This window comes from Platichthys flesus, chromosome 3 (assembly GCF_949316205.1).
Source record: "Platichthys flesus chromosome 3, fPlaFle2.1, whole genome shotgun sequence".
Classification (NCBI taxonomy): domain Eukaryota; kingdom Metazoa; phylum Chordata; class Actinopteri; order Pleuronectiformes; family Pleuronectidae; genus Platichthys; species Platichthys flesus.
The window spans coordinates 2,945,173-2,959,905 of record NC_084947.1 but is presented as its reverse complement, the minus strand read 5'-3'; the positions used below and the strand labels follow the sequence as shown (position 1 = coordinate 2,959,905).

Genomic DNA, 14,733 nt, shown 5'->3' with positions numbered 1-14,733 from the left:
TAGTTGATTGATGCTTCAAACCATCGCTTCTCTGACTCCAATGTAGTGATATGATTGGTATTAACCCAGCTTTATCAAATTCCTAAAGATCTATAACCCGGATTCAGACCTGGATTTATTGTTAAAAGAGTAAATATAACGTTTTCTTCATCAGTAGTGGAGACAAGCTGCTGGTCTCTTTGTAGCCGCCCAGAATATCCTGCAAGAACAAAGATGCGTTATAACACAAGTGAGCTTCATCCATGAAGGTTTTTTAACAGTCTTAATGTCTCAAATAACTTTTATTTCTATTTGGAGAGCATGACCACATCCACTCATCTCACATGGTTTCATTAGATCAAACATCTCACACTGGCCTGGTGGAATAGCTGCAGGCACGAGCAATGCATTTTGAATCTTCACATGGGAATGATCCTACATCACTTTCTCCAGCTGTAAATGTTGAAATCTTCAAACACAAATCAGATCGCTCTAAATTGGGTTTGGGTTTATAGACACTTTTTAAAGTTTCATCTGTTAGTTCAGAAGGCTGTTTAACATCTACTTCTACTGACATTTATCTCTTTTATTAACTGTACATTTGTATCTATTAATTGCTATTATCCATTTTAAATTCACACATTTAGCTAATTGTTCTGTTCTATTGTGAATGGAAAAGTTCTTGATTGATTTGAAATGTTATTTTAGATGATAAAAGAAATTAGTCAAATACAGCTAAATAAACAGGGATAGCCTGTTAGCTCAGCCTGGCTAACGTGAACATCAGTATTAGCTAATATCTGAAGTAGCCGAATGCTAACTCACCTCGCTTCTCTCCCGTATCTTTCCCTTCTTTGAGTTTCTTAAAGCCTCCAGAGTTTCACGTCGTTAACTTTCTGAAGGCATCATGACAGAAAACTGGTTCTTCTGAGAACAATGTAGAGCTCGTAGAGGAACTTCTGGTGTCAAAGGAACCTGCCACTGTTTGGAGGCCTCTGCCTCTGTCGCCACTGTTTTCAACATGTAAGGTTCCATGAGGATAGTGGTTTCCTCTTCCTCCTGGCGATCATACGACCAAAGTAGTTTGAGCGCTGTGATGCGATTGTCCCTATACATTCTAATGAGACTGGGGAGGGAGAGCCTGCCTTTAGAGTGTCTTTTGAAAGATCGACTGTGTCCTTGAGGGTTAATAAAGATTGAGAACACTGGTTCATTGGATGATTAAGACAATTTTCACCACCCTTTCACAAAACCACTCCAAGCTTATAAACACCTAAGGGATATCTTATACTCAACAAGTCATCAAACCAGTTATATCTTGCTATGCATCAAGCCTTCAGCATCAAAGACACGATATCACATACTGAGCTCCCAGTCCTCACGTCCACTTGTATGTGTTTTTTCTGCTTTATCAAAAAAGAAAATAGATTTGGTCATTAAGTAATGTAACAGAATGATGAACACGTATCCTGAAAAGCCTTGTATCCACTACTGACAATATCATTTCAAATGCTTATCTATACAAACCTCAGTGAAATCACCTTGCGCCTTTCTTAAGATGTACAAAGCATACTGTAAATTTAAAAATAGATAGATAGATAGATAGATGGATAGATAGATAGATAGATAGATGGATAGATAGATAGATAGATAGATAGATAGATAGATAGATAGATAGATAGATAGATAGATAGATTACTTTATTCATCCCCGAAGGGAAATTAAGTTGTCATAGCAGCCGGTATATTTGAGTACAATAAATACAATACAATACAATAAAAAAAAATAAAAAAATATTGAGGTAGAAGAATAAAAACAGAAACACAAGATAAATAGGTAGATAAGGTGCAGTGGCAAGATGATGGTTATAATACTGATGTATATAAAAATAGTACAGTATAGTATATAATATAACATAATATATATTTATATATGATAGTAATTATACCAATATAATAGCAGTATATAGTAGTAATGGCAGCAACAGTATATATAATAATAATAGTAATAAATATAATAATAATAATAACATGTACACATGTATAAATATGTGTATATAGACTTATATATACAAGGAATATACAAAGAGTATAATATAATATGATATATAGTAGAGGTATACATATATTTGACTATACAATAGATAATATAATATTCTATGAGTGTAAGAATATGTAGACAGAGTGTGCAAAAGACAATATTATTGTATAAAATGATATATGCAGTAGTATCAATATGGTTTATATTATTATTATTTATATTAACACATCAAATAGTAGGTTTACGTGATGTAATTATGATTATTGACATTTAATAATCCCCCAGGAATATACGTTTCGACTACATTCCTCCTTTTCCTGATCGGCTTCTCGACGGGATTTATTTCATACACAAGACAGGCTGAGAGTATCACATCTCTCTCAGTCCAAAGACAGAGCTAAATGTGAAACTGGTCAAGTGACTCAATCTCGCTGTAATTCACTGAAACTTGGCAACTGGTCACAAACATGTTCACCACCATTAGCTTTATAAGGTGCTGTCAAATAAAAGTTTCACTCGCTGATCAGTTTTGATGATTTGAAGCCTTTTTCTAACTATAATAATGATTCTGTTGATTAATTGTTATGAATCAATAATTAAAAAGTAAAAAATGACGTCCTCAGATGTTTTTTTCTGATCAACTTTCAAGACCCAAAGATTTTAAAATTGCAATTGAAAGCAGCATATCTGAGAATCTTTTCATTTAGTTATTTATTTATTTATTTTACAAGTTAAGTTATAAAGAATGCAGATTCATAATGATCCGACTCATTAAAAGCAGGACCCTGAATCACAGAGTAGCGGCGCTAAGTGTGATAATCTCTGCAGTGTTTACAAAATGTTTGGCCAACCTGAGGCCAAAGGTCAGCCTGCTCAGCCATGACAGCCTGCTTGCTTTGAACTGTCGCCACAGTTTAAAAATCGATGAGTCTTACAGCGAGGAGAGGCGGAGTTCTGGGCACACAGAGGCTAACAGGCGCGGCAGGAGAGGACTGAAAGCACAAAGGGAAAAGCAGAGGACACAAAACATCTGCAGCCGTGAGACTCTGGCGTGATGGAGCTCTACCTCGACCTCGTCTCACAGCCCTGCCGCTCCGTCTTCCTTTTCGCCAAAGCCGTCGGGATTCCCTTCCAGTTTAAGCGTGTGGAGCTCGCTGCAGGTAATTCCACAACGTCAGACAGACACAGGGACAGACAGGAAGTTCAGGAATTCATGCATAGTTGATTTTCGCATGTTTATTCAATTGATTTAGGCCGCTAGGTCCCATTCGGCTTTAAAATCTTGTTGCGTAAGCTCCAGCTCCAGTTACATCTCCTGCCATTTTGTTAACATGTGTGAGCGCAGTTTGCAGAAGCTGGGAGTTGAACGTCCTGCAGGCTTTGAACTCGTTCTGAGCAGCTCTCTATCGGCTTTTCATTTAGTCTCAGCCAGGGAGATTGAGAAGCAGAGTTACACAAGTCCTAGATAACAGACTATACAAGCAACCAGAGGGTGGGATGTCGGGGGTCAGAGGTCAGAGCCTCCAGACAAAACTTTACAGCATCCCTGAGGTGATTGAGTATAAATGAGACGTGCTGGGAAAAGAAAATACAGGACAGAGATTCAATGCAGATAACAAGGACAAGAAGAGAGAGAGAGAGATATTTATTCATCTCTTTTTTTCCAAATGATGGAACAATCCTTCCCACTCAGTTATGTGCTGTGTGTGTTCAAACTTCTTCTGATCTTCTTCCTGATTTGTATGTCGGCCTCAGGTCAGCAGTACAGCGAGGACTTCGGCAAAGTCAGCGTGATCAGGAAGGTTCCTGTCATGAAGGATGGAAGCTTCGTCCTGACAGAAAGGTACAACAGGGAATTGGGTTTGATTTTCTCTCATGTACAAATAATTGAAAAGACCTCCTCCACTGGAAATGCAGTGTCTGAGTCCAGAAAACAACAGATTCAAACTGAGCTTCACAGACTAAAGGAAGCAAATCCCATCAGCTTGTTTCTCCATAGCAGACGTGTGAGACCCCCGTTTGGTTGGAGCATTACCAGCAGGGTCAGCAGAATCCTGTCAAGTTAGCGAAGTCAGAGCTTGTGATCAGGACCAAGGTGGATCAAACTTAGTGACGCAAAAGTGTAGAGTCACGTCCATTTCAAAACCTCCATGGGAATACATGATTGATTTTGAGGAACAGAGATGACTTCTTTATTTTTAATCCGGTGGCATTTGTGGAGCAGGCGACAGGAACTGAAAGAGTGAGTTACAATCCTGTGACCTCTTAAACTCGATAAACATCCAGCCAGACCCAAACGCTTGTGTGGTGAGTTACTGTTTCGTTTGCTGTTGTCGGAACATGAACTTGTCCTTCCTCACACTGTCTGTGTTGCAGCGTCGCCATTCTACAGTACTTGGTGCAGAAGTATCAGTCGTCAGTGGCAGATCACTGGTACCCGGCTGACCTGCAGCAAAGAGCACTGGTTAATGAATACCTGTCCTGGCAGCACATGAACCTGAGAGCTCACGGGTCAAAGGTCTTCCTGCTCAGGGTACGAGTCCCGGATTGCCCCCGTGCAGTAACGTCCCATGACTACTTGAGCACACGTGATATAGTTTGTGTAATAATACGAGACTACAACTAAACACAACAACAAACACACAAAGAAGCGATAATCAATACTTTTAGTCTCACGTGACAACAAAGTTGAAGGGTTGTGCGACCATGTAACGTTTATCAGATATTTTCTATATAAACATTTTTAATTGAGTTAATTTTGAAAGATTGACAAACACTTATCTTTTAAGGGTCATCAGTTATTTATTATCCTGACATTGTTATATGGCATGTAAAGCCGATTACGTAAACAATTAAATAGATGATAAATCAGGTCAGCAGCTGATTACATGTCCTCTGTGAACAGGCAATGTTTCCTCTCATCATGGGCTCTGAGGTGCCAAAAGACAAGATGGACGCCGCTTTGGAGGATCTGACGCAGTCGCTCGACCTTCTGGAGGAGAAATTCCTGCAGAACAAACCGTTCATCATCGGAGACCATCTCTCTCTGGCAGATCTGGTGGCTGTGGTCGAGATCATGCAGGTAAAACAACTTTAACCCCTTATTTAATTCTCTTGGTCACCTGGTGCTACAACTGCTGCTGCTTCTGGATTTTCTACTTGAAGCAGTTTCTACAGCTGTGACTGATTCCAGTTTCTCATCGTGGGAGCTGGTGCACGATTTCTTCATGCAGCTCTGAGGGGAAGTTTACAAAAGTTTGAGTTGCACTGTATGAAGGGAAATGAGAGAAACCTCAGCTTTCACAATCACATCAGATCTGTGGTCACCTGGTGCTTCAAGTGCTGCTGCCTTCACGGCTGCAGCTACAGGATTTTCTTCTGTGACTGTTTTCAGTTTCTCAACGTGGGAACTGTTGCACTATTTTTTCATGCAGCTCTTTGGGGTCGTTTTCAAAAGTTTGAGTTGCACTGTATGAAGGGAAATGAGAGAAACCTCAGCTTTCACAATCACATCAAATCTGTGGTTCACTCATGTTGTCTTCAGCTGGGGAACCAAAATAATTCAAATAAAACGTGGAAAACTGAGACAAAGCGAAGCTGAAGCAGCACTGGTTGATATTTATATGAAAAATATCAATTAATTAGTCTCAGAACTCTTTTCATGTGCTTGTGTTTGTAAAGTGAATTCATGTAAGTGTTGTGTTTTTAAGAACACCTGTGTGTCATACATTTTGCAGCCTGTGGGAAGCGGCCTGGACGCGTTCGAGGGCCGAGCGAAGCTGATCGCCTGGAGGGAGCGGGTGAAGAAGGAGCTCGGGGAGAAGCTGTTTGACGAAGCCCACGAGTCCATCATGGCCGTGAGCAGTCTGCCGCAGACGATGCAGAGCAACACACAGCTGGCGATGCTCATACCAAAGTTTCAGAAGCTTTTCAAATGAAGACGATTCTCAACAGCATCAGATTTGATAATTTCCACGTTTGTGTAGATTCTTTTTTCCATCAGCAGAAAAAAGTACTAAGATACCATTTTTGCCAACTTTCAGGTACTTAAAGATTTTCATGCAATAAAATCTACAGTTTTTATAAAATGGAAACTATGGAACTTTGCGATTGGAACAAATCAATGTGTCATTTTTCCTGCTGAACTATTCACTTCTGTGATCCCTTCCCACAAATATTAAAGTGACGCATCAACATTATATACAACAACAAAAAACTCGGCCAGGGTAAAATGTTGTTTCAATTTATAAGCTGCTTCCTGGCTTTAAGTTTTAGATTAAAATGTATATATGTTTAATAATGAAGGTTCATCTTATCTTTAGTTTCCTGTGAAGACGTAAACTGACCTGCTGAAAGTGATGATGTCACCGATCAATTTCTATTAGTTATAAAATCATGACGTGATCCATCCAGGGGTCGTGACCCTTAGTTTTGGAACCACAGCTGTATTTAAACTGTTCCTGCTTCTGATACTTTCCTAGGAACCAAGATTTAAATCACCGAAGAGGGTGTTTGAGTGAACGTTGTCAGTGACTCACAGACTGCCGCTGCTTTTTCCAGTTTTATGTCTCACAAATTAAAATACTTATTAGAGTTTCCCAAAACACATGTTCCAATACAAACATATTCCTCACCTATTAAACTTAAAAACAAATTAAAAAGACAATTAGGATATCTTGACTTCTCTGGGCCGCTCCGATCTGTTGTGTGGAGGGTCCGGCCCCTCGGTGTGGATATGGTTTGAGACAGTGGTGCCTCTGTCACAGTTTGAATTTGGTTCTGTAAGTTCACACTCGTTTATGACTGAATTAATAGTTTTTTATGATAAATTCAGTCATAATAACTCAAGTTGAAATCCAGCTCCAACTGTAAAATGCTCAGAATTAATTACATTTATAATAAAAGAAAACCACAAGGGACATGTTTCTGCAGAACAAAGACTTTGACTTTTAATACTTTCAGTGCATTTGGTTGATAGTCGTAGTAAATTCATATTTCAGTATAATTCTGGGGACTTGCACTGCAGCTGTTTTGATAACTCTGCTTTCTGGAGCCGCTGCAGCAGGAGTCAGAGTCTGGACATGTGACCGTTTACACAGGAAGAGGAGGCAAGGAATGAGTCACAGATTCCTCCTCCAGGAGATAGACTGATCCACTCAGCTGCAGCTGCAGGGGAGTCACCTCCTCCTGCAGGACATACCCCGATCCCGCCAGCTTCACCTCCTCCTCCTCCTCCTCCTGTGCACCATGCCGTGCTGCCGTGTTCTCGGTCTGTGTCAGTATGAAACCAGCAAGCTGGTCCGGATCCAGAGCGTCCGGCTCGGGTCTCTGAAGTGGAGCCTGAACGGAGCCATTCTGCTGGTGATCTGGTGAGTGGATTTACAATGAGCGACCGTTTGTGCTGCTGCTGCGCTCTTCATCTTCATCTTCATCTTCATCTTCATTCACTGAATTTCCCCGGTGTGTGGGAAATAAAGTTTTCAATAAAGTTTTATCTCGTCTCCATCTTCATCTTCTTCCTCCTCAGCTGTTCCTCTGTCTCATGTCCTGTTAACATTGGACAGTTTCTCCTCATGTGAACACATCTAAGATACTTCATATTATTTCATGGTCCTGACAATGAACCTCAAAGTGTGTGCAAACACATAGTTTAATAGTTAGAAAACATTTTAATTGAAGCATTAAAACAGAATAAAAGACTGAAGAGACGAGACTAAAACTGGTCTTGTCTGTTTTTGCCACGTTTGCATTATTGTTTTGTGTTGTCAGTGTCATGATGCTGTGGAACAGGAAGTACCAGGAGTTTGACCCGGTCGTGAGCTCGGTCACCACCAAGGTGAAGGGTGTGGCCCAGATGCTCCTGCCTGGGGTCGGGGACGTGGTCTGGGACGAGGTGGACTACAGCGGAGCCTCTCAGGTCAGACCTCGGTCCTCTGGGCTGTGAAGGTTCTTCTCAAAGGAAACAACTTCAATCTCTCTTTTGCTCCTTTTAGAACAAAAACTCTTTCTTCGTGGTGACAAATGTTATCGTGACAAAGAATCAGAAGCAGGGGAAATGCCCAGAGGTACTTTGTTTTTATTAGTATTATTATTAATTTTATTTTACATAATCTAAACAGCCTTTAGCGGCTCAGATTAGAAGTGGTCAAACGTTTGTTATCTAGCAGCAGTGATTGTGTTGCAGGATCCCAGGAACGGCCGGATGTGTAAGACTGATCGAGACTGTGAGAGAGGAGCCTGGGACCAACAGAGCCACGGTACAGCCACTTGTCTTCTAATGTCCACAACCACGTCTTCACCTCCGTCTGTTGGTCTGTCTGTCGGTCTGTCTGTTGGTCTGTCTGTCTGTCTCGTGGTCTGTTTCATGTATGTGTGTGTGTTTGTGTGACGTGGTGCAGCATCATTTGTTTTAAATGAATTGAATGATTCAGTGACATGGATCTAAATGCTTGTTGTTGATTTTTGAAGAGTATGTTCGATGACATTATAGATATGTTTTTTACTCAAAGCCCATGAAAACACCAAAACCTACAATGAGCAAACTGCTTACATCTGAACAACGACACCAGCTGATAGATTTGTCCCCAACAGATGCACTAGTTCCTCCTGTTTGTTGCAGTTTCATTATGAATTGAGGAAATTACTTTTGTTTGTTTTCAGTCAGAAGCTCTGGGCTTGAAGCTGGAAGCCAGAGACCGAGTAGAGAAGGTGTAATGTATCTAATTACCACAGGAGCTCAAAGTCAGAAAGTTATGATCCTATTAAAACCTGTTGTTGTCATGATATTTAATGTTACAGAGAAATATAAGACTTGAAACCAAGTTCTCAGGGACTTTTTAAGAACTTCATTACCCAGAAATCCTGTCAATCCTAATTAGTTTTTAGTGTCTGGTGGCGTTTCAGCCTCTGACCCTTCTCCACTAAGTTAATTATTAAAAACTCGACCATAAGAGCAAAATATTTGTCATTAGTGACGACACAGACAAAGTGAAAAAACGGATTATTTGTGTGCTTGTGACCAGTTGACTGTTTCCACTATAACCAGAGGAATCTGTCACTGAGCTGCTGCAGCTTTAGCTTCAGTTTTAGCATCAGCGCTAACGTCAGCTCTCTCCTGATGAGCCTCAGACTTAACCCTGAACTTCACGTGTCTCCTCGTCTGCAGGTATTCACACGGGATCGTGTGTGAAGTTTGACAAGTTGAAGAAAACCTGCGAGGTGTCCGCCTGGTGCCCGATAGAAACCGAGACCAGAGCTCCGAAGTAAATTACAGTCAAGCTGTTTTCAGATCTGGATGTTGTCCCGACCTTTGTGCCTGGGCTGTCCATTCTAATTCTGATTTCTGTATTATTATGCATCTGTGCTGCAGACCTGCTCTTCTGGCAGCAGCTGAGAACTTCACCGTCCTCGTCAAGAACAACATCAGATTCCCTGCGTTCAACTTCATCCGGTGAGACTGTCCAATAATCAAGATAGGAAACGACAGATTCATTGACTCTATCACATCTTATCATCTTATCCTTTTATTGTCTTTTCTCTTTTTTGAGATCACTTAATTTTGTTTAACATTGATTTAATAGAATAAGCTGCGATAATCAAAAGATAAACGACAGCAGTCCTATGAATTTTCTTTCTGTGGTACTTAACTGTTTGTATTTGTCATGTACAGTCACACATCCCGGCTGAATTGACTTCTATAACAGTAATTGAGTGTGAGAGCACCTCTGACTGATTCGATTCTTCAGGAGGAACATCCTCCCGAAGATGAACGAAGCCTACCTGAGGAGCTGCCAGAGGGTGAACGACTCGCTGTGTCCCATCTTCAGGTTGGGAGACATGGTTCGAGAGGCGGGGGAGAAGTTCTCTGACATGGCCTTAGAGGTGAGGACCAGTCGTGAGTCCATGTGTCTCACAGCTCTATTAAATGGCCTCGCTGAAGGTGTAGTTAGCTGTAGTCGGAAATGAAACGACTTCAAGAAACTGTGACGCCACCAAATGATCTGCTCCTTTTAGTCTCGTTGACTCCGGGGGTTTGAGTTCTCCTGATGACTCTTGTTTTGAGTTGTCCTCCCCAGCAACAGATCGAGTAAAGTGGAAGTGAAACACGCCTGAAAACCAAAAAAACCGGAAGTTTCTCCACAACAAGCTTTCTTCAGTTTGAAGAAAAATAAAGACGACACTCTGGAGCAAAACATTTAATGTGGAACCGAGTGTTTTTATAAAATCACTCCAGTTGTGTTGATGCATCTCCTCTGTTGACCACAGGGTGGCGTCATCGGCATGCTGATCAAGTGGGACTGTAACCTGGACTGGCTGACGCGGCTCTGCCTGCCCAGGTACTCCTTCAAACGCCTGGATGAGAAGGAGAGCAACAAGACGCTGTCCCCCGGCCTCAACTTCAGGTCAGCAGGGTCCACGGAGGTCAAGGGTCAAATGTTCAGAATGATCACGTTTCTTATTTCTCACACTTTTATTAATCCATGAATTGTTGAAACCCAAGACACCAAACATAGGGAATTTATCTTTGCCCACATTTACCTTACATTGTTTATTTGCATGATTTCAAACACAAGCAACACTTCCCACTGTTTTTCTGGCTTTTTATAGTGAGTTGTTTATTTTCCATCTTGCCTTGTGTCTGCCTGTTTTACATTTAATCTCTTTTAATGTTGTGTGAATGAACCTGCGTCATGTTAAAAGTCCAATCAAGCTTCTGGGTTTATTTGTCTGAATTTCCCTCAGGATTAATAAAGTATCCATCTATCCATCTATCTATTTCTCATATCTGTCGTCTGATCAGATTCGCTAAGTACAACACAGTGAACGGGGGGGAGGAGAGGACGCTCTACAAGGCGTTCGGCATCAGGTTTGACGTCATGGTGTTCGGACAGGTGGGAACTGGGTTTTTTTTTATTTCAGGAAAATATTCATATATGTTTGGAAAATGAGCTTAAACCTTGATAATAAGTTATTATGAATGAAATTTGTGAAGCAATTTAATAAAATGAAATAAAAATGTTGAAATTTGACTGAAAGATAGATATTCATTCAATTTCTCATAAATATTTTAATTTGACCAATTTGACTGGAAACTATTTCAGCAAAATACCAGAAAATTTAATGAAAAATCAAGTTTTGACTAAATACTTGAAAGATTTAAATTATAACATTTTGAGACTTCACATTTTTCATATTAACCACACAGGGCTTTGAGAAATCGTGTAGTTTGTGTATGTTGTGTATGTTGTGTATGTTGTGTGGTTGTGGGTTGAACAGAATGACTGACTGACCCTTTGACCACATTCCTCAAACCTTCTCCTGTTTTCTGAACAATCGAGCGACAGTTTGATGTGAACTTTTCCAGGCGGGAAGATTCAGCTTCATTCAGCTCATCGTCTACATCGGATCCACGCTGTCGTACTACGCTCTGGTGAGTGACCTCCCAGCACCGGGGGGAAGTGTCCAGTCATGGCTCTCGTCCTCCGTCTGCACCGAGCAGCAGCCGTCAGGGTTTATCTGGAGAGAATGAAGGAATTTCAGCATCTTAACCTCAGTCAGAGAGAGCAAAGCTGTTATAGATGATGGTGCTATTGGATAAAATACACTCACAGTGAATATTGTCTGTGTATAATATGTGGAGAATCCTAATTTAAGAGGAGAAAACATGGATGACACTTTTATGACGTTCCGTGCGTCTTCTTCTTCTGCAGACCACCGTGTTTCTGGACTGGCTGATTGGAACCAGCTGTTACTCTTCAGAGGTCGGACACAACTACTCCCAGAGGAAAGTGGAGTCGGTCCAGGACCAACAGAAGGTGATGGGGGGGTTCAATGTGAGGGAGGACTGTGATTGTCGTCGTCGTCCTGTAGTTGTGAACTGTGCGTGTCGTCTGTTGCAGTGCGTCCTGTGTGTGTCGCACGTGGACGAGAACAACATTCGACTGGTGAAGAAATCCCTGAAGAAAAGTTTACAAGACGTCAAACCAGTGTCTGTTCTGCCACGTCAGGTAAAACTGCTGCAGAGAGGAAAGATCCACAGAGTCAGATCCATAAGATCCACAGAGTCAGATCCACAAGATCCACAGAGTCAGATCCACAAGATCCACAGAGTCAGATCCACAGAGTCAGATCCATAAGATCCACAGAGTCAGATCCACAAGATCCACAGAGTCAGATCCACAAGATCCACAGAGTCAGATCCACAAGATCCACAGAGTCAGATCCACAAGATCCACAGAGTCAGATCCACAAGATCCACAGAGTCAGATCCACAGAGTCAGATCCACAGAGTCAGATCCATAAGATCCACAGAGTCAGATCCACAGAGTCAGATCCACAAGATCCACAGAGTCAGATCCACAAGATCCACAGAGTCAGATCCACAGAGTCAGATCCACAGACATAAGGAGAAATGAATTTCAATGAAAGGCTTTAGCTTCAAATTAATCTAAACTTTCTATTTTGAAGCATCGTCACTTGATCCGAAACCAAATAGAAATATATTTTTATTGTAGGTGCCTCTTCACAGCTTGACTGATTTCCTCTTGTCCCAGCAGGAGGACACAGGACACCTGAGAGCCGTCCTCTGTCTCTTACAGCCGGGTGTCCACATTAATCACGACGCTTGTCCTCCCCCCGACCAGGAAGCCGACCCCAAGCCCAAAGCCCCCCGTCCGGCCTGGTGTCGGTGTAACTGCTGCGCTCCCTCCTCTCTCCCACAGGAGGAGCTGTGCTGCAGGAGGAGGGACGGCGCCTGCATCACCTCCTCCCCTCTGTTCAAGCAGCTGGTGCTCCATCGCCCCCTGTTGGAGGCTGTCCTACTATACAGGGACCCCTTGTCTCCGCCTGTGGACGGAGCCCTCACCTCGGCCCTGCGTCACTGCGCGTACGGACAGTACATCAGCTGGAGATTTGGGCTCCCGCCTCCCGACGCCCACCCTGCCATCCCCTCCTGCTGCGTGTGGAGGGTCCGGGAGTCGTACCCGAGCCCGGACGGACGGTACAGCGGCTTCACGCCTGCCAGGACAAACCTGTAGGAAGGATCTTCTATTTCCCCATTTCACTGTTTAAGCAGCATTTTGCCTAAAGGGACAGTGTGACACAGAAAAAAAGCAAAATTACTGTTTTACAATTTAGCTTTTGTACAAACTAAGCAACTGACATACTATCTTTTAAGCCACTGACAGGTTGGTTTCTAACCTAGGCTAGAGGCTTCCCTCTCCAGTCTTTATGCTCAGTCCCACGTTATCATGGACACAAACAATCCGACTTTTGACCTTATTCTCAACGTTTCATTTATTAATATTTTATTTGCAAGGAAGAAAAACATGCTTGAAAGTTTTCAGCTGTGCATCCTGAACTGCATCAAAACTAACAGAGCTACTTATAATAAAGAAAAATACATTTAATTAAAAACTAATAATATCAATGAAGAAAATACACTGTAAAGGAATTCATATGTTCTTGGATCAGAAGTAAGGACATGTATCATAAATCCAAACTAATCTATTAACTTATAAAACATCTTGTGAATGAGATTCTTTAATTTGTGATGTTTACATGAGTTGCTAATAGAATATTCCACTCATGATCTTGTTTACATGTGTCTTATTATTACGCACAACAACATTATGTCCACCACGTCATGCGTCGCTAGCTAACTGTCTCAGAATGCTGTGAAATCTTCCATATATAGTGAAATTCCAACAAAGCATGATGTGATTTATGATTTGTGTATTGTTTATTCCAAGTGTGACCTTAGAGTTTGGAAACTGCAAGCCCAACACTTCCTCTGTCAGATCCAGCACAATAACAGCTGGAGTAGTATTAGCCTCCAGCGCCCCAGGCCATTCTTCAGGTGGACGATCTGACATTTACGAGAGCTTTCAACCTTTCACTTTCCCAAACTCAGGCTCACGTCCTCCACCATTGTTTTCTTTTACAAATGGACCATATGACAAAAATAAGGGCTCTTTGTTAAACAACCACGGGTCTGAAATAGCTGCTGACGACCTGTTTCAGCAGCAGACATCCCAGTTCCCCTCCATTACTCACCCCCGCTGAGCCCTCACTGGTTTCTGTGGTTCGAACTGGACCCACCGGTGGCTAATTGATGGTTTGCCGGTTAGTTTAAATTAGATCAGCCTGTGTTCTCCATGCAGAAATGTATTTTAAGAATGGTGAGTGTTGATGTTTCCAATCCCTGCTGTGATTTCTAACTCTACCTGTAGACCGTGCAAGAGCGCCTGTGAGGTGTGAGTGGACGAAGGCCTTCGTGGATGGATAATCCGATTGAGGTGGAGATGGATGGATGGATGATGTGATGCATGCTGGCAGATGGGTTAATGGTTGCATGGATGGATTTTCAGATGAATGGAGGAGGGACACGGATATTAAGCGGATGGGTGGATAGATAAGTCAGTGCACCTCCTGGTTGGACTGAACTCGTTGGCGCCTCCGGAGTGGAACACTGCTCACATGGTGCAGTTGTGTGGTTGTTCTGCACTGACGGAGGTTTCTAGTCACACAATCGTACTCCTGAGGCCGAAGAGAATCTCATATGTAGAGTTTGAGCGTCAGAGGAGCCACAGATCTCAGGTCAGTTTCCTCCACATTGTGCCCACAGAGCTGATCTTACATCACAACATGGAAGGTCGGGAATCACAGTTGTCTCAGGTGATTCGCCAAAAAAGATCTGGACCAAGATACTCCCTT

The 14,733-nt window shown here is 42.1% G+C and overlaps 2 protein-coding genes across 3 annotated transcripts; both read left to right on the top strand.

The window, feature by feature from the left end:
* Positions 1–2,978: 2,978 nt before the first annotated feature.
* gstt1a (glutathione S-transferase theta 1a) lies at positions 2,979–6,126 on the top strand. The gene is made up of 5 exons (XM_062381361.1): positions 2,979–3,179; positions 3,775–3,862; positions 4,396–4,552; positions 4,925–5,101; positions 5,757–6,126. Exons 1-5 carry the CDS (start codon positions 3,074–3,076, stop codon positions 5,955–5,957), a joined length of 729 nt encoding a protein of 242 aa, XP_062237345.1. The 5' UTR covers positions 2,979–3,073; the 3' UTR covers positions 5,958–6,126.
* Positions 6,127–6,273: 147 nt separating this feature from the next.
* Positions 6,274–13,607, top strand: p2rx7 (purinergic receptor P2X, ligand-gated ion channel, 7). Of its 2 annotated transcripts, none has more exons than XM_062381359.1 (13): positions 6,274–7,388; positions 7,789–7,936; positions 8,013–8,084; positions 8,204–8,276; positions 9,185–9,281; positions 9,389–9,469; positions 9,765–9,900; positions 10,285–10,421; positions 10,820–10,910; positions 11,384–11,449; positions 11,730–11,834; positions 11,919–12,026; positions 12,576–13,607. In XM_062381359.1, exons 1-13 carry the CDS (start codon positions 7,267–7,269, stop codon positions 13,053–13,055), a joined length of 1,716 nt encoding a protein of 571 aa, XP_062237343.1. In that variant the 5' UTR covers positions 6,274–7,266; the 3' UTR covers positions 13,056–13,607. The 2 variants fall into 2 exon arrangements, with proteins under 2 accessions (XP_062237343.1, XP_062237342.1); XM_062381358.1 differs by having other exon boundaries at positions 12,573–13,607.
* Positions 13,608–14,733: the final 1,126 nt, after the last annotated feature.